The sequence below is a fragment of the Lagenorhynchus albirostris genome, chromosome 1 (genome assembly GCF_949774975.1).
Source record: "Lagenorhynchus albirostris chromosome 1, mLagAlb1.1, whole genome shotgun sequence".
Classification (NCBI taxonomy): Eukaryota; Metazoa; Chordata; class Mammalia; order Artiodactyla; family Delphinidae; genus Lagenorhynchus; species Lagenorhynchus albirostris.
This window is the reverse complement of record NC_083095.1, coordinates 45,732,388-45,756,653: the sequence shown is the minus strand read 5'-3', so window position 1 is coordinate 45,756,653 and position 24,266 is coordinate 45,732,388. Positions and strand designations below refer to the sequence as shown.

At 42.4% G+C, this 24,266-nt stretch overlaps 2 protein-coding genes and 1 non-coding gene across 3 annotated transcripts in view; 1 reads left to right on the top strand and 2 right to left on the bottom strand.

The window, feature by feature from the left end:
* Positions 1-476: 476 nt before the first annotated feature.
* Positions 477-17,086, top strand: LGALS3 (galectin 3). Its single transcript, XM_060142322.1, has 6 exons — positions 477-612; positions 7,588-7,609; positions 9,057-9,416; positions 10,878-10,966; positions 14,830-14,995; positions 16,778-17,086. Exons 2-6 carry the CDS (start codon positions 7,592-7,594, stop codon positions 16,931-16,933), a joined length of 789 nt encoding a protein of 262 aa, XP_059998305.1. The 5' UTR covers positions 477-612; positions 7,588-7,591; the 3' UTR covers positions 16,934-17,086.
* On the bottom strand, positions 13,561-13,667 carry LOC132506081 (U6 spliceosomal RNA). The gene has a single exon (XR_009535699.1). It is a non-coding gene; the product is annotated as a U6 spliceosomal RNA (small nuclear RNA).
* Positions 17,087-20,635: 3,549 nt separating the features above from the next.
* The window catches only part of DLGAP5 (DLG associated protein 5), a 38,346-nt gene continuing 34,715 nt past the window's right edge, over positions 20,636-24,266 (bottom strand). The window contains exons 18-19 of the mRNA XM_060167176.1: positions 23,733-23,782; positions 20,636-21,106 (exon numbers count right to left, since the gene is read on the bottom strand). Of these exons, the coding sequence (XP_060023159.1) occupies positions 20,966-21,106; positions 23,733-23,782 (191 nt within the window). The 3' untranslated portion in view covers positions 20,636-20,965. The remainder of the gene's footprint in view (positions 21,107-23,732; positions 23,783-24,266) is intronic.

The following is a 24,266-nucleotide window of genomic DNA, read 5'->3' as shown; positions in this document are numbered from 1 at the left end:
GAATGAAAGCAAGGCCAGGAACAGGGAGCATCTCACCTAGCATCTCAGAAAACTGTGACCCAAGTCACTGTGCGAAGGCTTTGATGCTGAGAAGGGATTTAGGTAAAGTAAATGCAGAAGGGCTGAGAGTGCCTGAGATTCAGGCAGAAAAAGAGTAAACACAGTTAAAGCAAGTAAGCAAGCAAAACTCCCCAAAGAAACACACACAAAAAGCTTCGCAGACTCTCCCTATCTTGGTCTGAGGAGTTAGCAGGTGAATCTGGCGAGAGGGCGGTGAACCCCGATCTCCAGCGGCTGCGGAGGGGACCGACTGGACGCTGCGGGGATGGAGGCCTCGGGTCAGGGTCCCACCCGCCGCTGTTCCGAGTCAGGCGTCTCCTCTGCGCCCTGCAACCGCGGCGCCTGGGCGCCCGGGTGTCCAGCGAGGCCGGGGACTCGCCCCGCCTGGTCCGCAGAGCGAGGCCGTGGGTGGCAGGGGTGGCGGCCCCGCCCCGGGAAAGGCGGGCCTGGCCCGGCGTATTTGAGGCGCAGAGCCGGCCGCCACCCAGCCAGGACGACAGCACCTCTGCCGAAGCCACCCCCGCAGCGCGCGAGCTAGTGCCGAGGCGTCGGGTGAGTGGCGCGGGGCGCCGGGACTGGGGCGCGCACGGGCTTGCTGGCGGCTGAGCCTGTCAGGGCGAGGACTCCCGGGCGCTGCTCGGTGCGCGGCCGGGGCTTGACTTCCTGGAGGCCCGCGGGAGGGGGTCGCCGAGAAGGGAGAGCGGAGTCTGAGACTCGGGGAAAGTTAGCAACGCCTTACAAGGACTCACCTGCATTTACTCGAGGCGGACGGGTGTGTTACCCTCTGAGGCGACTGGGAGGCTCAGCCCCGGCGTCGCGCCCTCCCGTCGTCGGCCGCCCAGGGCCGCCGGCGGTGAGCGGCGGGCGCGCGCGCATCACCCCAGCCGCGCGCTCCAGCTGGGCGGGAGGAAGCAGGCCTTCCTGCCCCCAGTCCACAGAGGGTACTGCTCCCGGACTCTGTCGGGCGGCTCCACGACCCCTGACTTGGCTGTCGACCACTTGATCTTGCTGTGGGATGGGAATGCGCCCTGCTACCTGGCCAACAGGGTCAAGGGCTGCAGCCTCTCTCAGGATGCTGATCCCGTAGAAAAGGGTGCTGCCCCAAGGCTGAGTGGACATGTGCCCGGCTTGACAAAGACCGTACACCCTCAGTTTTTGCAAATCAGTGACTCATCCCTGTCCAGGTTTGGGCATTAACGATCTGTGCCGGGGATATGTGGGGTGTGGCACAATGTTGGTCCCAGGGTGCAGAGGCCTAGCTGAGGCGGGGGTGGGGAGGCTTTTCAAACATGTTTGAGCATTTATTCTGGATTGTGAGTTGCTCAAATCAAAGCACTAAAATGCATGCATTTTGAGGAGTAAGAGCTCAGGGACACAGGGCTTGAGGCCGTGCCTTAGGCTTCATTCATGCCCTCCCCTTAGCGATTCCTATTCCAGATACCGTGGAATATTTGTAAACTGACTCCTGGGAGTTGGGTTGCTGGACAATGAGGACAGTTGGACCTCAGTGACCCAGTCTGTTTCTAGGATTCTGGAAAGGGAATGGAAGAAAGGCTCATTTAGTTCTGAAGAAAATGATAGCAATGAAAATTGACCTCTTGGCACAGAGCATGAGAGAAAATTTTCACCAGCTTCCAAAATTCTGACTCATTTGCCTCAAGTTTATCTTTCATACTAGGAAATTGTTTCCATAAAAGTTAAAGTTTAATAATAAAAATTTATTGTTCCACAGTAGTCTCCTTTTCAGACATTGACTTTGAATCCCTAGAGGAGAGTCTTTCAATCCTTTGATGGCTATGCCTCATCCTTGATCTATGGGAGATTGGAGCTCTTTCCTAAGTTAATAATGTGTGGGCGTTATACTTAGAATCAGCATTTACTTCATATTCTTGGGAGAAGTTTGATGATGGGTCTTGAATGTTTTGAGCTTAGAAATATTAGGTGGTGCCTCACCAGGTTACATAAGAAGCAGAAAAGAAGGAGCATTGACCCCAAAAGCTAGTTTTTTGGGGGTTTTTTTTGTTTTTTTTTTTTTGCGGTACGCGGGCCTCTCACTGCTGTGGCCTCTCCCGTTGCGGAGCACAGGCTCCAGACGCGCAGGCCCAGCGGCCATGGCTCACGGACCCAGCCGCCCCGCGGCATGTGGGATCCTCCCCGACCGGGGCACGAACCCGCGTCCCCTGCATCAGCAGGCGGACTCTGCGCCACCAGGGAAGCCCTGGTTTTTTTTTAACACATGCTTTTCTTTTGTAAGTCACCAATGCCTTTTTAATTTTTATTTATTTATTTAAATTTATTTTATTTATTTATTTTTGGCTGTGTTGGGTCTTCGTTGCTGTGCGCGGGCTTTCTCTAGTTGCAGCGAGCGGGGGCTACTCTGCGGTGCACGGGCTTCTCATTGCGGTGGCTTCTCTTGTTGTGGAGCACGGACTCTAGAGCGCAGGCTCAGTAGTTGTGGCGCACGGGCTTAGTCGTTTCGCGGCATGTGTGATCTTCCCGGACCAGGGCTCGAATCCGTGCCCCCTGCATTGACAGGCGGACTCTTAACCACTGCTCCACCAGGGAAGTGCAAAAGCTAGTTTTAAAAAAAATGGAATAGCAAATTTCACTCTGTTGAGGGGTCCTTAATCAATGACATTTTGCTATGCCACAAATATGCAGAAGTGCTTTATAAAGACTTTTTACTTACTGCTAGTGAGGTCAAAGGCCAATATTGGTCTCACCTGTGATTTAGATACTGTTTGCCTAGAACCTTCATCAGTCAGACTCTAAATTTTAACTGTAATACAGATATTTATTCATATAGTAAAACTTGAGACTCTTATGTTACCTTAAATACCAGTTGGCTTGTAAACGTCATATACCTGAGACTCATAGTAACTGATCTAAAACTTAGCCTCTCTTTCCTGTGATAGTTTGGGACACAGGCTTCTCTGAGGACAGCTAGTTAACATTTTGTGTCTGGTGCCTGAATGGGTTCTTCTCATTAAATTCTGAGTGGTAAGCCTGCCAGGGCAGTAATTCCAATGTGCTGCTGACTAAGTATCATGTGTTCTCTCTTGACTGATGTTCAGCTTTTCCATAAGGGAAAAAAAAATCAGTAACTGAGAGGCACAAAGTAACTTTACCTTCCTTGATGCTGAGGAACAATGATGAAAAAGAAATCCTAGTAAAGGACCAGTTTCCTTTATTCTAACCAGCATCATTGAATTTGGCTTTGGTAAGTGAGCGTTCCTCAAGGCCTGTTCTGTGTTTCTGTAAGTCCAGGACGTAGACTGCCTGTCCTGTGTTCTTTGGGGAGGAGTGTGGGCAGTGCTTGGGGTTCTGAGGAAATACGTTTGTGATCTACTTCCCTTACAGCTCCTATAAAAGTTGGGGCCCTTCGTGGGCAGAAATTTCAGAAGTGCTCCTGGGAACCCTGGCAACTGAATTAATTGCTGCATGGGCCTAGAATAGCTTAGTACAGTGGATAGCTACTCTTTATTGAAGGGCAGAGCTGCAATTAACAACCGATTAAAGTGCCCTGCGTTCTGACTCATGTTTCAATTCCTTATTGCAAAGCAATACTGAACTACTTTCTGTAGGTTTTTCCAAATGTGAAGACTCAGGTAGTAGTTTTTAAATGTTTTTGTCTTTGACATAGTGTTTCTATCCTGGCTTTTCAAAATTCTCTGATTCTGGGAATGCCAGAGTTCACAAACCTATAGTACCTGTGGAGTGGGAAGATTTTTTAAATTTTACATTTGATTGTCTCTATAAGCTACTCCTCTAAAAAAAAAAAAAAAAGAAAGAAAGAAAGAAAGAAAAAAAAAGAAAATTTCCAGGCAAGTAGGGAAGATATTTACCCAAATAGATGTGTTGGTTTTTTTTTTATTCTTTTTTTGGTTCCTTTTTTTGTTTTTAAGTTCTAAGGTTGCTAACCTTGATTTCAAAAGAACATTGGTTAGAACCTGTTTCATCAGAGATCTGATGGTTGGGAGTTGACATAATCAAAACAATGCATACCCAATTTTTGGAAAAGTAAGCTTTATCGGTTTAAATGTGGTTATAATTAGCAAAGTGACTGTGCAAAATGCCATCCTTGTATTCAATATCACTGCACACTGAGTCACCCAGCTAGTTTTCTGACAAAAACATGATTTTTTTTAACTTATTCATTTTATTTACTTATTTTTGTCTGCATTGGGTCTTCGTTGCTATGGGCGGGGCTTCTCATTGTGGTAGCGCACAGGCTCAGCTGCTCCACGGCATGTGGGATCTTCCCGGGCCAGGGCTCGAACCCATGTCCCCTGCATTGGCAGGAGGATTCTCAACCACTGTGCCACCAGGGAAGTCCCCATGATCTCTTTTTAATTTGTTTACAATTTCAGCATGTTTATGCAGTTCTGAATGTTTAAGCCAGAGAATGAATTTCTAAATGAAGTAACTAACACTTTCGAAGGACTATACTTTAAAATTTCAAAGTGTGAGGTTTTATACTAGTGTAAAATCAGCCTGAATTAGGAGTCAGGATGCTTGGACCCTGGTCCTTGGCCTGCCAATGACAGAATGACTTTGGGTCACCACATTACCTCTCTGAGACTCAGTTTCCTCACCTTTAAAGTGAGGATATTAATTTTTCCCTGTCAATCTCATAAGATTATTATCAGAATCAAAATAGGTAAGGTATGTGAAAGTGCTTTGTAAACTGAAAAGCACCACATAAATGCAGGGTGTCATTATTCTAATGGGCTTGTCTAATGTGTCACAACACAATCCAAACACAACACAATCCAAATCCACAATCCAAGGACGCGTCATCCTTGGTGTCATGTGAAACACAGTAGAAATAAAGTGGAATCTGCTTTGTTTCTTAAATTGTTTGGGGCTAGTCGGAAAATAAACTGAATATGCTTGAACAGAAACTTTGAAAAGAATAAATGTTACATTTTAGAAATGTAAATGTCTTTGTGTGAGTTTCTGGTTATGATCAGCCTTTAAACACATCTAAGTTTAATTGGATTTATGTTAATACGACACTTTATGAGGCCAATGGAACAGATTTAGCTAGTTTTAACAATTGAAACTACCTTTCTGTTTTTTATTGACCTGCATAGGTACATTTATGTGAGGATACATATGCTAATTAGCCTACACCAGTGGTTCTCAAACCAGGCACAATTTTGCCCTCTTCCCGCTTCCCCCAGGGTTATTTGGCAATGTCTTAAGACATTCTGCATTATCACGATGGCGCGGGAGGGGTGCTACTGGCATCTTGTGTGTTGAAGCCAGGGATGCTGCTGCAGGTACTGCAATGCACGGGACAGCCCCTCCCTACAAAGTATCCCACCTGAAATGTCAGTGGTGTGAGGTTGGGAATAAGCCTGAACACAATGGGGATATTTAAAAGAAGTCAAAACACTTACAATGTTATTGCTGAGGCTTTGATACGTTGCCCAGGAGTGTAATCAAAGGAACTAAGCTTTCTGCCCACTATGAAGTTCAAGATTGTTTCCTACTGGCATCCAAAATGAGAAGCTTTATTTTCTTGACTTAAGAAATGTCCTTTCTTTCTCTTTAACAACTCTTAAGTTCTTTCCAGGGTAGCAGCACAGTTTTCAAGGCAGTGGTAGCCTTTTGGGGAAGGAAGCACAGAAGAGCACCTGACTTTTGCTTTAAAAGGTCAAATACTATATACTAAATACAGTGAATATAAGCCCTGGGAGAGTCACCATGACTTCCTAATCAAATTGCTAGCAGTTTCCATGTTGGAAGATGGGCACAGTGGTAACAGTGACAACCTGAGTGTTTCCAAATATATTTGAGAATGCCCAGATTAAAAGAGATGTGCAAAAAGAAAGAGTATTTTATCCTACAGCAGAGTAGGATAAAATATCTGGTGTATAAATAAAGCACACATTAAGTTCTAGGAGGAGGTCTGCCTGTTTGGTTTTTTAACAATAAAATCTAATATTTTACATTTTTAGGACCTATCAAGTAGCCACCATTTACTCAATTATTTTAAGAAGAATAATTGAGTAACTATCACAAATAGGCGACTTAAGGAGAAAGAGATTCTGATTGTTCAAGTCCAGGTAATTTTGGCCACAGCACCAGTGATCCTGAGCTGAGAAAACTCACCCAGACCTGAGGAGTCCAAAGCTACTCTCCTCCCCTCACCGCTAGAGAGCACCCGCAGCGGGAGCAGGTGTAAAACATCGTGTTTGGATGGGGCCTTGGCACAGGGGGAGGAGCCGGAGAAGCAAGAATGATGTCTCGGGGCTACCCTTTGAGGCAGCTGTGGGCAAGGCCAACCCTTTCTGGTAGCATCCTACCCAAAAATATTTTCCTCCACATTGTCTGACTTTTTTTTTTTTTTTTTCTTTTCTGCGGTACGCGGGCCTCTCACTGTTGTGGCCTCTCCCGTTGCGGAGCACAGGCTCCGGACGCGCAGGCTCAGCGGCCATGGCTCACGGGCCCAGCCGCTCCGCGGCACGTGGGATCTTCGCGGACTGGGTCACGAACCCGAGTCCCCTGCATTGTCAGGCGGACTCTCAACCACTGCGGCACCAGGGAAACCCTGACTTTTTTTTTTAAACCTTAGTTGTTTGTTATACTGCCAGACATTTCATTTGGAATAACAAGTATCTTTAAAAAAAAAAAAAGGGAATCATCTTGTGCCCGCCTTTCTTCTTTATTGCTCCACATCACAATCTCACCTTTCCTTCAAGGCTTAGCTCAAGCAACACTGTCTCTTCCCCTGTTAGAAGTCATCTTTCGAGTTGTGACTTCCCACAGCATGCAGTCTGGCTCACAGCGTCCATCACTTGTGACCCCCTTCTGGCCTCTGGACCCTTTGGCCATACATCTTGGTCGATTTCATCTTCAAACCCAGACAGGAGCCACCCGGTGCCTGGCCCAGAGTAGGCATAAATGTGTACAAATAAAGGAATAAATCAACAGCAGCAACTAGGTCTTGGAGGGTGGGGCGGGGAAGGCAAGGATTGTCTTTCAAATCTCAGTAGGAAGAACCAACTGCTTCCTCCCAAAACCCAGAGCAGGGTGTGGGGCTGTTAGAGGGAACCGGAGGGGAGGTGGGTGAGATTAATGCACTGAACACTTTTTATGAGGTGGTAGAAAAAGAACACAGGAAGGAAGGTGAAGGAGGACCAAAAACCCAGGACCGTTTACATTTGTTACCTAGGAAAGGGGCAGAGCATTTTATTCCCCCCTCTCCCACCTGCCTTGGGTCGCCTGGTACTCCCAGGATTCAGGCCACAGGCTAGTGTGATTAGAGTTTAAAGGTATGAGTTAAATAGGGCGTGGTGATCCAGGTGGAGTGCATCTCCGCCCTTTGATGAGACATTTTTGTGGTTCCCCGCTAATGATTTCAGCATATTTGAGGAATAGACTGGCTTGTGTTAGGAGAATGCCTGTGCACTGACTAGACCTGCACAATGAGCTGTTTGTGATGTTAAATTCATACGGAAACCAGTGAAATCTTTTAGGATCAATAACCTGTGTTTGTTTGTTTGTTTCTCCTTTCAGGAAAATGGCAGACAGTTTTTCGGTAAGTGTTTTATGTCTGTTTTCCTACCCTAATATGTATACAGTCATGCAGGTTGAAGGTTGTTTTTTTTTAACCACTCAAGTTTTCCTAACTCTCCCACCACTTGGCTTCCTCTGGCCTCACCCGTCCAATGAGGGCTTGTTAGCTGGAGTCTTGTTTTTCCAGCAACAGATTTGGGAAGAAAGCCAGGAAGAGAGAGGCCTGGGCCTCACTAACAGTAACCCCTTTACCCAAGGCCTAGGACAGAAGTGGGTGGATTCCACTGGCAGGAGCTGAGAAACCAGCTGAACAAAGGGCAGTGTGGTACAGTCTGAGCATCCTGATTTTTTTTTTTTTAAATCCTGCAGTGCCCTCTACTCCTCCTTTCCCAAATGCTGGAGTAAGAAGCAGCCAAAATAAATTCCTATTAGCATGCTTATGTATTCTCAAATTCCTTAACAGAATGACTCACACCACCTACAGCCAGGAGCTTGAGTTGTTTTCTAAATCCGGTTTACTTTCCGTCGTCATCCAGCCCTCTGTTTCTCTCTCCCCCTCCCCCAGACCCCATGGGCTCCCTTCACAGCCTCACTCTGCTGCCCCGATACCAGGTCTGGGGTTGGGTTCCTGATGCACCAAAGGGTCAGACAATCCTGGCAGATCATATTCAATCAACGTAGAAGTTTTTACTGAGTATCTTCCATGTACCACCTAGCGCTCTGCTAAATACTGTAGATGTCAGAGAGGGAGAAGGCAGAGTCTCCTCCTGGAGAGAAAGGACACAAACCGACACTGGCACAGCATCTTGCGGTCTATAAAGAGCCGTCCCAAATGCTGCCTCATGTGTTCCTCACAACAATCACATGAGATAAGATCATTATCCTTGTTACACAGACAGAGACACTAAGTCCTGTACAAGTGGCATGATGGCTCCAAGAGTTTGGGGCTCTTGAAGGATGGCACTGGATTTCAAACCAGATCTTGTGATTCCACATCCCTGTGTACAAGGCAGCTTCTCTGATACTAGCCTGGATGCCACTAAGTGGTGACTAACCTGGTGCACCTGAAGTGCAGTAGACATCCAGCCAAGGGAAGGCCAAGGCAACCAGCGCCAGCTTGGTGGAGGTTTTCCAGCCCACATGCATCTTGATTTTCATGATTGTTTTTCTCGTGTCAGAAAGTATGTGCTTTTACACAGAGGATGGCTAGCTCCTGACTTTAGCAAATTACGAAAAGGCAACCCTTAATGATCTGAGACGATGGGAAGCAAGAATAGAGTGATCAAGCATGTATAATCCTAAAGTCTAATTTTAGTCTTAGGAACTCAAAACTAATAGGTGGGGGAAATTTTATTGATATGAATTTCGTATCTTCAGCATGTCGCTCTAATTCTTAGATCACATATTCCTGAAAATTCTGTTGTGGTGAATGTCTTTCATCCTGTAACTGTTTATGTCTTTCTTTCCAGCTTAATGATGCCTTATCTGGGTCTGGAAACCCAAACCCTCAAGGATGGCCTGGTCCATGGGGAAACCAGCCTGCTGGGGCAGGAGGCTACCCGGGAGCATCCTATCCTGGGGCCTACCCTGGCCAGGTACCACCCGGCCCCTACCCTGGCCAGGGGTTACCCCCAGGGGTAACCCCTCCTGGGGGTTACCCAGGCCAGGCACCTCCAGGGGCCTACCCTGGCCCAACTGCACCTGGTTATCCTGGACCAACTGCACCAGGTGCCTACCCTGGGCCTGGGGTCTACCCACCTCCTGGACAGCCAAGTGCTCCTGGAGCCTACCCTGCTGCTGGCCCTTATGGCGTCCCCTCTGGACCCCTGGTAAGATGGTGTTAGTCATTTCGTATGCTTGACTGTGATCAGGACAAAGCTAATGAAGCCCGTAGCAATTGTCTGGAGCAGTGGTGCCATCACTTTGAGGTGCTGTGGCTGGGAGCTGGCTCTGGGTACTGACCTGCAAAGGGCTCCTGGGAGAGCTGAAGCTTTAAACTCACTGCTTACAGCTGCTTTGCAAGGACCAGCCACAGTGTATGTTGGTCCAATAGAAAAAATTGCTGCTCGTGTTGAGTTCAATATGTGTACTGTTAAAGAGAAGCTAGTGCATCTTTTAAAGGCATCTGTAAAGCAGCTTTAATATAAATCAAGTTAAGATCATAGCAATGGGGGAAGTTTTGGTTATTATTATGAATAAACACTGAGTATATAACATGTCCCAGCTGTGTGCTTCTACATGGATGATCTCATTCAACCCCATAAGCACCCTCTAAGATACTGTTGTTATCCCCACTTCACAAATGAGGAAATGGGGCAATAAAGAGTTATACAACCTTCCCATGGTCATAGAGGGAACCTTTGGGGGAACCACGGTAATCGGGTTTTTAAAAACCTTCTAAAGATAATTTTGTCATCTAAGGATTAAATTTTCACTTACATTAAAACCCATTTTAATAAATGAGTTCTAAGCATAAAACTCTGTGGGGCTCCAGCCACATCTCAGACACAGACCCTTCCCTTCCAAATAGTGTAGTTGGGAGAAAAGATACAGATATGAGGAAAGAGTTCAATAGCACAGGACTATTGAGTTCCGGGAGGAAGCACAGGACTAGTACAGATCAGACAGATCAGTGCAAGAGAGAAAAGACTTGGGTGATGGTCGAACCCAGGGGGAAACAATTTTACAGGAAAAAGAGAAGAGGCCAAGGACAGAGCATTGGGAATATTTACAGCACCTTGAACATAGAAGGTCAAGAAATATTTGTAAAATGAACTGGGGAAGGTATTAATTGGAAAGTGTCCATTCTACAAATATCAAGTACCTGCCACATTCGAAGCACTCCTCAGGGCCTTGTGTGAGTGGAACATAGGGGGCCTCAGAAGCCCAGAAGGTACCACAGTGCCTGCCCACAGGGAGCAGAACAACCTGACAGAGAATGTTATATGACAAGGGTCTTTCCAAAAAATAGGTGAAGTGGATGAGTTATAGATTGGGATGGGCCTTGTCATGAGAGATACAGTGCTCCGAAAGGGAACATGTTCTGCCTTTGGCACCAATTAACTGATGGCCTTATTCTCGATTATTAGCTGCAGTTGTGTAGGGAGCCTTCTCTCTCCAGGCCCTGGGCAAGGTGGCCTGAGAGTCTGAAAAGATGGCTAAAGTAGGGTTATGTGTTATTCACACATATTAAAAGCGGTTGAACTTTAGGATATCTTTTTCTTTCTTGCCTCAAGAAAACATGACTCTTTATTGATATATATATATATATTTTTTTTTTTAATTCCCAGAATGTGCCTTATGACCTGCCTTTTTCCGGAGGAGTCATGCCTCGCATGCTGATAACAATCCTGGGCACAGTAAAGCCCGACGCAAACAGGTAAAGAGCAAAGTCAGCAAGTCTAACATATTTACTGATTGCTTTTGGAATAAAGGGTGATCTGTTTTGAATTTTGATAGAGTTTTTAAAATGGCACATTTAGAATCTTGGCTATACCATAGTTTGGGATTTCCCCATAAATCAATACGCATTCCCACCAAGAAGACAAGGTTTCCCTCACTAAATCTTGTGTTTCTCCCAGAACCAGAATAAAACAGAGTTCTACTTTGTGAGGACAAAGAGGAAGAGCAGGAAAACCCATTCTGTTGGTTCTTCTAGGCAGTGAAAGCCTTAGAATTAAAGGAAAGTAGAGCCTTTGTAATGTAATGTTTGGCCATCCCTCCACCTCTGAGCCATAGATTGTCTAAAACACAAAGCCCATCAAAAATTAGGGTCAGGGACTTCTATGGTGGTTCAGGGGCTAAGACTCCATGCTCCCAATGCAGGGGGCCGGGGTTTGATCCCTGGTCAGGGAACTAGATCCCACATGCCTCAACTAAGAGTTCTCAGGTTACAACTAAAAAAGATCCCACATGCCACAGCTGAAAGATCCTGCATGTCGCAACGAAGATCATGCGTGCTGCAACTAAGACCCGGTGGAGCCAAATAAATAAATATAAAAAAAAAAAACAAACTAGGGTCAAAGACAAAAAGATGTCTAGTTGATCTGAGAGTTTAAATATTATACCTCTCGGGGCTTCCCTGGTGGCGCAGTGGTTGAGAGTCCGCCTGCCGATGCAGGGGACACGGGTTCGTGCCCCGGTCCGGGAAGATCCCACATGCCGCGGAGCGGCTAGGCCTGTGAGCCATGGCCGCTGAGCCTGCGCGTCCGGAGCCTGTGCTCCGCAACGGGAGAGGCCACAACAGTGAGAGGCCCGCGTACCGCAAAAAAAAAAAAAAAAAAAAAAAAAAAATTATACCTCTCTGTCCTCATAGTGGTACAAATCTCCCTGCAGTTGTGCAGGTCTTGGTGCACTCTCAGATTTGTGAGCTTGGCCGCCATTTCTGTCTTCATACCGGGTGAAACAGCAGAGTCACAGATTCCCACGTGTCGGCCTGGTCTACAGATAAGTGACAAGGTGGGGAACCCCAGTCTTTTGAGTAGACACTGTTTACTTAAAAAGTTTGAAAAGACTCTGCAAGTTAAAGACTTTGTAAAAATAAGTCAGCCTCTGCTATTGGTACTGGTGGGGTGAGCTCGGGGCGGGTAAGACTTTGAGCTCACTTAGGAAAATCCATGCTGATTTACGGGCTGCCCTGGGATGCTTGGCTCTGGTTATCACCACTGGTTATATTTATATATAATACAAGCAGGCTAGGGCTATCCTGAAGCTGTTCAGTATGTCTGTCCTTGAGGTTAGTAGTACTATTAAAGCTCCTAGATTAACTAATATCTGCTTCTGGGTCTTATAGACAGGACACAAAAGGTACAAATTCCAGCTGTGTACACAGGTTTATTTAAGAATCTATAAACAGCCCCTGTGAGTGCCTGTCATCTTGATCTGCGTGAATCGGCAGGAGCAACCTCCTCTGTTACCAGGAGGTGGACTCAGATTCTGATCTGATCGTTTTACATTCAGCTAACCAGTTCACTCCACCTCCAGCCAGCCTCCTCTGGTTCTACGTGGTAGTCACTACCCTAAGCCAGCTCTTTCTTCCACACAGCCTATACAGCTTCTCTCAGCACAATACTTCCCTACATAATAAAGCTTGTCTCACAGCAAGTTACACAACATATATATCCTCTGCCTGTGTCCTTATCCATCTTGCCTCCCAAAATAACATAGGACCCAGCGCCCTGATCCTCTGCAGACAGCACTCACGATTTGGTAATATCTGCTCTCCTCCTGCTGCAGCTGCTGTCACGCAGGACCACACTGGTATCTTTGCCTTATTTATGACTGTTGCACTAAAAAGGTTAGTTCCAATAACAATAGAGATGTTGACTGAGACTGGCAGGTCAAAACCAATTTTGGTTGAAATGATTAAGGTGGTAGTAAACTGAGAAATGTATTGCTTTGATCTGCAAAATCTATGTGAGCAGTTACATGAAAGAAAAAAATCCGTACGGCAGTAGAGTTGACAATTATCTTCCTTTTCACTGCTGAGAAAATACAGGCATTGCGTATTTAGTCAAATACAACTTCTATTGCCATTTGACCATATTGGTCCTTTCCCTGTGAATTTAATCATTGGTGGTTGTATGTGTCTGTTACTGGGTGAATTAAATACCCAAGGAATCATTGTTAGTAGGTCTAGAAAGCAGACCTTGCTTTTTTTAAAAAAATTTGACTCAATTGAATTTTTTTAAAAAATTTATTTTTATTTATTTTTGGCTGCGTTGGGTCTTTGTTGCTGCGCACAGGCTTTCTCTAGTTGTGGTGCACGAGCTTCTCATTGCGGTGGCTTCTCTTGTTGTGGAGCACGGGCTCTAGGCACCCATAGTTGTGGCATGTGGGCTCTAGAGCACAGGCTCAGTAGCTGTGGCGCACGGGCTTAGTTGCTCCACGGCACGTGGGATCTTCCCGGACCAGGGCTCGAACCCGTGTCCCCTGCATTGGCAGGCGGATTCTTAACCACTGCACCACCAGGGAAAAAAAATAGAACGCTTCATGAATTTGCGTGTCATCCTTGCCCAGGGGCCATGCTAATCCTCTCTGTATCGTTCCAATTTTAGTATATGTGCTGCCGAAGCGAGCACACCTTGACTGTTTCATGTGTAGAGAGTAAAAAGAATTACAGCTGAATAGAAGGATATGACCAAAGACAACGAGGCCAAAAAACTCAACACATATTGTCTTGTTTACTTTGAGATACTGTGGTAGTACATCGAATACAGTAGTACCCCCTTATCTGAGGTTTCCCCTTCCACGATTTCAGTTACCCAGGGTCAATCACGGTCTGAAAATATTAAATGGAAATTCCCAGAAATAAGCAGTTCATAAGTTTTAAGTTGCCACCGTTGTGAGCAGCATGGTGAAATCTCACGCTGTCCAGCCCCATCCTGCCCAGTACGTGAAATCATCCCTTTGTGCAGCAATATCTGGCCTATTAGTCACTTAGTAGCTCTCCGTTATCAGATCCACTGTCGTGGTACCCTGGTGCTTGTGTCCAAGTAAACTTTTACTTAATAATGACCCCAAAAGCAAGAGTAGTGATGCTGGCAATTCATATATGCCAAAGAGAAGCTATAAAAGGCTCCTTTTAAGTGAAAAAGGGAAGGTTCTTGACTTAATGGAAAGAAAAAAATTGTATACTGAGGTTGCTAAGATCTATAGTAAGTACAAATCTTCTGTCCATGAAATTGTGAGAAAGGAAAGAAACTCATGCTAGTTTTTTTTTTTTCCTGTCATACCTCAAACTGCAAAAGTTACAGCCCCAGTGCATAAGTGATTAGTTCAGATGGAAAAGGCATTAAATGTGTACAATATTTTGAAAGACAACATTCACATCACTTTTACAACAGTATATTGCTGTAATTGTTCTATTTTATTATTAATCTCTTACTGTACCTAATTTATAAATTAAACTTTATCATAGGTATACATGTATAGGAAAAAAGTGTGCGTGGATAGCTAGCCAGCTAGCTAGCTAGCTAAATAGATGTTTGGTTCGGTACTATCCATGGTTTCAGGCATCCACTGGGGTCTTAGAACATACCCTCTGCACATAAAGTGGAACTACTGTACTTGGCCCAGTATACTTTCCAGTTTGAACCCATTCTCTGGTTTATTTGCTTTCTGTTTAGAAATTTTTCCTGTATTTTATAAATGATTTGCTCTTTAGAAAATTTTATGTTCTTCACTTGATACAAATGTACAACTTGAATAATTTTACTAACTCTGGTCTTTGGTTTAAAACAGACTTGCTTTAGATTTCAAGACAGGAAATGATGTCGCCTTCCACTTTAACCCACGCTTCAATGAGGACAACAGGAAAGTCATCGTTTGCAATTCGAAGCTGAATAATAACTGGGGGAAGGAAGAAAGACAGACGGTTTTCCCATTTGAAAGTGGTAAACCTTTCAAAGTAAGTTATTGCTACTATTATTTATTGATAATGTGTATTTCTCATGGGGAATCACTCTTAAACCACAATGCACTGGAAATGAATTTTCATCAGCTGTCCTGGGACACCTAACCAGTACATTTGCTCTCCATACCAGGGGACAGGTCTCAGAAATAGTGGCACTCTCCCCAACTCCATTCAGGCACCTTACCATCACCCGTTACCACCCTTCTGAGTTTAAGCTTTTCTGGAAGTGAGAAAAATAGCATCTTTAATTTAAAAAGTAGAGTCTTTATGGTACAGTTGGGCTGAGACTTAATTCCTCAAAACAACATAGTTAGCATGGCAATCAAAACGAAATATTGGATTTCCCTGGTGGTCCAGTGGTTAAGACTCCATGCTTCCAATGCAGGGGGCGTGAGTTCAATCCCTGGTTGGGGAACTAAGATCCCACATGCCGTGTGGCATAGTCAAAAAAAATTTAAAAACCTAAAATTTTTAAATTCTAAAAGTAATACATACTTGTTTTATGAAAAGAAAAATTTATAGATTTTTAAAAATTAACTAAAAAGTCCTCCATCCTTTACTGCTTCCCCCATCCTCACAAAGGTTTCAACATGAGTAACTTTCCAGTGTTTTCTATGACAAGCAACACACTTTTCATTTTTAAGCACTGCTTCACAAATATTTATTAGGTCCACAGTATCAGGTAAGGGTTGACTATAGATTGGGTTATAAAACAGCTAGACCGGGCTTCCCTGGTGGCGCAGTGGTTGAGAATCCACCTGCCAATGAAGGGGACACGGGTTCGATCACTGGCCCAGGAAGATCCCACATGCTGCGGAGCACCTAAGCCCGTGTGCCACAACTACTGAGCCTGTGCTCTAGAGCCCATGAGCCACAACTACTGAAGCCCGTGGGCCTAGAGCCCGTGCTCCGCAGCAAGAGAAGACACCACAGTGAGAAGCCCGTGAACCGCAACAAAGAGTAGCCCCCGCTCGCCGCAACTAGAGAAAGCCTGTGCGTAGCAACGAAGACCCAACACAGCCACATATAAAAATAGATAAATTAATTTAAAAAAAACAGCTAGACCGCCAGCTCAAGGGCAGGGTCTAACAGGGACCATATTCTACATTTGGTGGACATCTTTCCTTATGAGAACATTGCCACCTAATAGTACTTCATTGTTCAGATGTGTAATAATTCAGCCTGTACCCTACTGATGAAAATTTGGAGTATGGAAATATTCCAAACAAATAAAACCGGGAAAGTTTTATTTATTTTACTAAAATACTGTGATAACTATCCTTATAAATCTTTGCTTCCTAGAATAACTTTACTCAAAGAATATACATGTTTAAAATTTAGATAAGGATATTGCCAAAGTGCTGCTTCCAAAAGGATGTAAGGATTAACACATCCTCTAACTACTGGGAGAGTGTTTCCCCTACTCTTGCCAAAACTGGTTATTATCAATCTTCATAACATTTGCCACTCTAAGTAGAGGATTCCTATTTTAGCATTTATTTTTAGTTTTAGTTTTAGGTGGTTGAGGCCATCCAAAAACTTTACCTAATCTTTTCCTCTGTGGCTTCAAATATATCCTTCTAAAAATTTTATCATTTTGTTTTGTTTAAATCTTGAATAAGTTGGAGTTTATTTTTGCTGTAAAGTTACTTTTTCTGACTTTAATTAGTTCTACAATTGATCATAAAGGTGAAATGCTGGACATCCTGAGCTCAGGCCACACTGGTTTTGTGATGAATGGGCATTCCTAACAGTTTTGTGTACGTGCCATTTCAGATACAAGTCCTGGTTGAAGCTGACCACTTCAAGGTTGCGGTCAATGATGCTCACTTGTTGCAGTACAATCATCGGGTGAAAAATCTCGGGGAAATCAGCAAACTGGGAATTTCTGGTGACATAAATCTCACCAGTGCTTCGCACACCATGATATAAAGGGGCAGATACTTTTTAAAGAAATGAAATTGAATGTAAACCTTACACATTTAAAAGTTTCATGTTCACTATGAGTGAAAAATTTTACCTTTATTCATCAATGTCCTTCTTGCAAATCATCCATTTAATAAAGAGTTACCTGTCTTCATATGTCATTTAATTGGGGCAGTTTATTCTTGATAATGCGCAATGGACTCAATGGAAAAGGACTCAATGGAAAAAGAAATATGTAGCAATGTTAATACTGCATCAGAGTCTCCCGAAGTTTTCAATATTTGTTAAACTATTTTTTAAAAAGGAGGGACTTCCCTGGCAGTGCAGTGGTTAAGACTTCGCCTTCCAATGCAGGAAGTGCAGGTTCATCCCTGGTCAGGGAGCTAAGATCCCACATGCCTCATGGCCAAAAAACATAAAACAGAAGCAATATTATAACAAATTCAATAAAGACAAAAAAAAAAAGTAAATAGGAGTAAATACTACCCCCAAATTAACCTCTCCAACAGATGCTACAAAGAAATTGTTCTATTTTCTTACTTCAGGAAACATAATATATTCAGGAAATGAGAAAAGCAGAAAGAAAAAGTTTACATATAGGCGACCCATAGACAATTACTGTTAGCATTCTGGTATCTTTCTCTGGACTCCTTTTAACTATTTCATCTCCCTAAACTATACTTCACTGCTTTCAAATCAGTAATGGATACCAATATCAGACAATCTTCCCGTGGGTTCTTTTGGTTTTATGAAATCTCCAGATTTATAGAGGGAAAAAAAAGTAGGTTTTTAATTAGAAATGTAATCAGCTTGAAAAAGTTAATAGTTCCCATTGGTAATACTCTCAACCATGCCTTTCTGCCCTTCCTTATTACCAGCAAGGCCAAAGATTAATATAATTTCAAAACCAGGGTGTGCTCACATCACCTCATTTTATAGGAGACCAAATATTATTTGATCTATTATTGTTTCTACAATACCATCTTCTCAAGTATTTTTTTGCCACAGGTTGTGTCCCCCAGGAGGCAAAGAGATTAGAATGCAAGAGGTTTATGAAGGAGTGCCCTTTCTCTCAACAGGTGTGGAGACGAGAAGGCACACAATTAGGCAGAGTAAGAAGTTGAACATCCATGCCTCAGCCTACACTATAGGGGTTATGAGCTGGGATGATGTTTTAGAGCTGTCAAGAGGGGGATGCCTTCATATTTTCACTTCAGTCAGTTGATACAGGCGACAGTCTGATCTTAGGAAACAGTCTGATCTTGGGTGAAGTGGCTTTCTTCACCTGAGACAGTTCTCACACGGGATGATTCCCAAGGACTGTCTGCTAGCAGCAGTTATAGCAACTAAAAAAATGAGTCCTTCAGTCCTAAAGTGGGATGTGAGCAGCACATCACGTCTCATTTCAAAAAGTATGTTAATTCCTTATTCTAACATTCTGATCTTGACTGTTGTAGTCCAGTGATTAAACAGAAGAACATAGTAAGCTATGGAGAAAAAAGGGAATTTGGTTTATACAAAATTACTTAAATCCTCTGAGCCTTGGTTCCTTTGTCTGTAAAACGAACTGTATAATACATTTTATAACACATCTTTTGTCTATAAAATGGGTTACTATGACCATTGAATAAAATATTGTTTGCAAAGAGGTTGTCATATAGTAGGTCCTCAATAAATGGAAATTCCTTTTTTTTTTCTTTTTGGAAAGGCTCTTGTTCTACCCAGTTTTCTTTCATTTTGTCTTTAAAGATTTTCTTAATACCTCATAATTCTAGAGTCCAATAGCCCAAGGACACTCTCTCTAGTTGTAGGACACATTGATGGCTGCCTACCCAACTCATTCCCTGCTTCCTAACAGTCCTGGTTTTACCCAGGTATAATCCCAGATAAAATAGGGAAACCTGATTAGTTTAATCAAACCCCAGCTGATCTGCAGATGGAGATGTGGCATTAGCTGGCCTAACCAGACTAAAGGGAAGGACACAGCTCTGATTACCACTAGCACCATCATATGACTCCAAAAGGACCCAGCTTTAGAGACACTGACACCAAGGATGCCAGAATGAACTATGAACAGATGTTGGACTTCAATGGCATCATTGAGCTGTTGATTGTAAAGTGCCTGAAATCACCCTGACAACTTGTGAAATAATAAATTTCCTTACTGTTAAGCCAATTCGAGTTCAATTCATTATCACTTAATAGCCAAAAGCTTTCTAAATGATTCAATAGTACATCTTATTAAACCTACCAAAAAAAATCATGTTTACTCACATTGTTTTATTCTCATCTACTTTATCCTTGAGGGCAAACATTATTTTATTGTTATGTTGCATTTTATTTTTTTTATTTTTTTATTTTTTTTTATTTCATATTAATTTATTCCTTCTACACCCTCTTCCATTACATGGATCTGAGTTTTTTATTTATTTATTTATTTATTTATTTTTTTAATTTTTTTACATCTTTATTGGGGTATTGTTATGTTGCATTTTAAAAAAAAAATTTATTTACTTGGTTGCGCCAGGTCTTAGTTGCGACAGGCAGGCTCCTTAGTTGTGGCTCCAGGGATCCTGAGTTGCGGCTCGCCAGCTCCTTAGCTGCGGCACACGGGCTCCTTAGTTGTGGTATGCATGTGGGATATAGTTCCCTGACCGGGGATCGAACCCGGGCCCCCTGCATTGGGAGCTCGGAGTCTTATCCACTGCACCACCAGGCCAGTCCCATTGTTGCATATTGCTTTATATAGATTCTAAGTCTTGGGTTGCTTGGGTACCCATCTCTTTTACATGTTCATGGCCCTGGACCCTTAGATAACCCTAACTTTTACATAAAATGTTTCTTTGTTCTGAATGTCTTGCTTGGATTATTCATTAATGGGCTGTTAAAGCTGCTTTTATATTTTGTTAAGACTAGGCATTCTGAGAATATGCTTCTAAACTAGCACCTCACATACTGCTAACTGCTCACATGGGCTTGATAATAAATACTGTCTTTTCCACAAGCCTAACATACCTTCCTCTGACAACAAAAGTAGATGTGCTTTCCCTTCTTGTTTGCAAACTCTTCACCTTAAAGGACTATCCATAAAGTTGCTGCTTGTTTGGTGAATACCTCGAACACTCACCTCATTTGCAAACAGAAATAACTGGATCCAGGTCTGGTGACAGCTTTAGCTACAATGAGTCATCTTGGTGCTCTGTTATTCTGATCACCCTGTCTTCTACAAATCCTGTAGTTAAGAGTTTCATAAAAGAGAAAATATTTCGAACGCATTAAGTGATTGATATAATTCTCTTTAAGGGAAGGCAGCATTTCCTTCAAAGGCTGTCAGTCACGTCAAGGGGAAAATGAAAAAAAAAATACAAGAATTTAATGGGAACCGCTTATAATTTAACCATGTGAAACTGCAGCATGTAAACTGACTTCAGAATCCAGAAAGCTCATCTAAAGAAACTCAACGTACCCTGGAAAATGCACTATGCAAAGCTGTTCAACATCAACAAATTTAAGAGTTCAAATTAAGAATAAAGTATAAAGGAATGCAAATATTTCTGTCAGAGTTTAACACTGTATTTTGATTAAATGAAAGAATGTTCATAAGCTCTGAGTAGGTATACTTAACATTTAAGCTTATACATTTTAAACAAGAGAGGCAAGGCACAGTACATTTTTATTCTGCATGGTTAATATACAAAATTTCCCCACTTCCCTTGAGATACAGTATCATATCTAAAACATACTTTGATGAACACTGAATATTGAAATAGTATACAGTTGTTCCTCAGAATCCTGGGGTGGGGGGTATTGGTTCCAGGACACCCCCCCTCCCCTCATACACATGCACAGATATCAAAATTCAAGGATGCTCAAGTCCCCAACAGTAGGCCCTCAGTATATGGAGGGCTGCTGTATGACACTATATAAATGGATTGAATGGAAGTGAACACAAATACATACTCTTCAACTTTTCAATATTCTAAGAATATACCACAGCACTGATAACATGAAGAAAAATGTCTGGATTTATTTTTAAATTCAAAATTCTTCTGGTTGATCTCCACTGAGGGGCTTTAGAGGTGAAAACGTAATCAGGTTACCACCAAAGGGAATGTGTCTGGTACATTCTTGATGTCTTCTTTCCACCTGAGTGAATGTATTACTGCAGTTTAGGCCTGGCTAGAGAATAAATTTAGAGAAGTCACTAAAGTAACCATCAAGAGTTTCACCAATTAAGTTTTCAACATTGCAAATTAGTAATGGATTAACTAATAATATAAATGACGTTTCTTATACACAATAAAAAGTTATTAATGACATGCTTATGCTACTTTCCATGGATCTAATTTCAAACATATAGTTTTTTTTAACTGAAAAGCATATTAGGAATATACGCCTTAAAAGGTGATTACTAATATGTAAATGGACTTCAGCAACATATGCAGGATGAATAAAACTGAGGCCACTTATGCAAATTCCACAAATCCTAGTCCATATAATTGTACTTCATAGGTCTTTTACTAGTGTGATCCTGCTGGGGTCCTTTTCTTTGTTCCCTCTCAAACCCTACTTCAAGTTCAAATGATGCACAGAGCTAGTAATAATGTGGGTCTAAAATAGACAGGTGGACCTATTAAAATAAAAATCCAAAAATATAACTTCTAAAATTTATGGAAGTGGAAAATAATTCACAGGGAGACTAAGTTTTAAGATACTAAGATTTATCAACAAGATAATATATGATAACTGTGAAGCAATTTTAATCATATTACTAATGTATCAAAAATAGAATATTATGATTCATTAACATCCAGATTTACTTATAATACCACATATTATCAGAACCAATCATTCAGAATTCAGCTCTGAGAACAAGATTAAATCAGGTTTATATAACTTGGCCTTATGCTGAAATCCCTGTCTCTCTAGGTCTCAGCCTAGGATTAAAGAAACCCAAGACTGGGACTTCCCTGGTGGCACAGTGGTTAAGAATCCACCTGCCAATGCAGGGGACACGGGTTCAAGCCCTGGTCCGGAAAGATCGCACATGCCGTGGCAACTAAAGCCCGTGAGCCACAACTACTGAGCCTGTGCGCCACAACTACTGAGCCCGCGCGCCTAGAGCCTGTGCTCTGCAACTTACAATGAAGAGTAGCCCCTGCTCGCCACAACTAGAGAAAGCCTGCACACAGCAATGAAGACCCAATGCAACCAAAATAAATTAATTAATTAATTAAAAAAAAAAAAAGGCGGCTTGGACTGGGACTTCCCTAGTGGTGCAGTGGTTAAGAATCTCCCTGCCAATGCAGGGCACACGGGTTCCAGCCCTGGTCCAGGAAGATCCCACACGCTGTGGAGCAACTAAGCCCGTGTGCCACAACTACTGAGCCTGCATGCCTAGAACCCATGGTCTGCAACAAGAGAAGCCACCACAATGAGAAGCCCGCGCACTGTAACGAAGAGTAGCCCCCGCTCACCACAACTAGAGAAAGCCCATGTGAAGCAACGAAGACCCAATGCAGCCAAAAATAAAATAAATAAATTTATTTTTAAAATAAATAAATAAAGAAGGCCAAGACTAAGAAGGAACAGTGTGGTTGCAGTAACACACTCCGTTCAGCTCCTGAGACGTAGCCACCCCAGAAGGCTGAATACAAAGAAGGCATCTTCGAAAGATAATAAAAGTCAACATATTCGGAGGTCCTTAAGGAATTAGTGGCTTAAGGACGCCAAGCATTTGCCAGGCTTCATGAGGTTAACAAAAATTGTTTCTGTTTGATCCTACATTTGCCTTAATGAATTTTTTATATTCTGAGATCGAAGATTAGCAAACCAAAGCCACTCCCTGATTTATTTTAGCAATTGGTCCTGGAAAATTTCAAGGTAAGGTTATAAACCAGAGTTGTTGACCATGGCCACATGTTAGAATCGCCTGACAAACATCCTAATACAGATCATTGAAATAAAAATATCTGGCAGTAGGGGTGAAAGCCAATGCTGTAAACACTTAGTAGGCAAGAGAGCACTATTCCATTCATGCCCTACTATTCAGTGCCAGCACCCAAGAATGCGAATCAGACAGCTCTGCCTAAAGAGGAATGTATAGTTAATAAGGGAAATAGATTCCTGAAAGTACAATATGTTTTAGGAATACAGTATCGTTTATTCATATTATACTCTTCAAAAGAGATTCAATGTGTGCACTGTATGCATTGTGCACCTGTGCCTATACAGAAATTAACATGCGAGAGATGAGAGCTTATACAGGAAGGCTTCACAGATGGGCAAATGTTTGAACTCGATTTAAAGGCAAGAGGTCACTAAAAGTAAAGGCTGGGGAGCTTCCAAATAAAATAGCAGGACATAAATATAGTAATCTAAAAGAACTAGAATGAAAATAAGCAATGACTGAAGGTAGGACAGACATCTCCCCAACTGTAAGCTTCAAAAGTACAGAAATCTTGCATTATATTTTTCATACATCACTGAGAACTACCCAGCATAATCCAAGCTACGTATTAGATGTTCAAGTATTCAACCACTTTGTCACAACAAATTTGATACATAAACCATATAGAGAATTAAATCTTCAGAGTTTAATACTAAAGCACACTATATTTTAAAGTATTAATATAACAATACAATTTTTCCCATTTTGAGAAAAAATGAATAAAAGTGGATTTCAGAGTAAATAAAACAATGACAAGATGTAAACTTTGCACGTAAATTGAAAAGTGAGTAATATTCATTTTATAAAACAAATCTGGAATATAAAGAACTTTTCAAATCAAGTTGGAAAACTTACTGAATCAAGAAGATGGCATTCAGTAGTGAGACTTTTATTATCAAATAGTACTGAAAAACAAAAAGGAATAATTTTTAACTTTTAAAGTAATATTCTCGCAGTTAAGTGTTGTTAGAAAGGAACAAAGCCTTGAAAGATATGAAAAATTCCATACATCATATGCTAAGAAAAATATGGATCATCTTATGCTATAATATTTTTTAAATGTAGTTAAATTTCTTTGTAAAATTCTCATCCTTAATTTCAGTATTAAAAAAGGCTTCTATAAATAAATCTCATGCTTGTAATTTAAAGGTACCCAAAAGATGCTAGAACATAGCTGGAGTGCCTTAAATGTCTGACCAAGGTTATAATGTTTATTTTGCCTTAGACCCCAGCCAGAAGGGCACCACGCAGTAGCAGATGAAAATAGTAGGTGAAACCATCACACATTATATTATAACAAAACTACAAGAGCCATTTCCTACTGAACAATCACAACACAGTAGGTGGGAAAAGGCACTAGGGCAGAAAAAGAGGGTGTTTTGAAGAAAG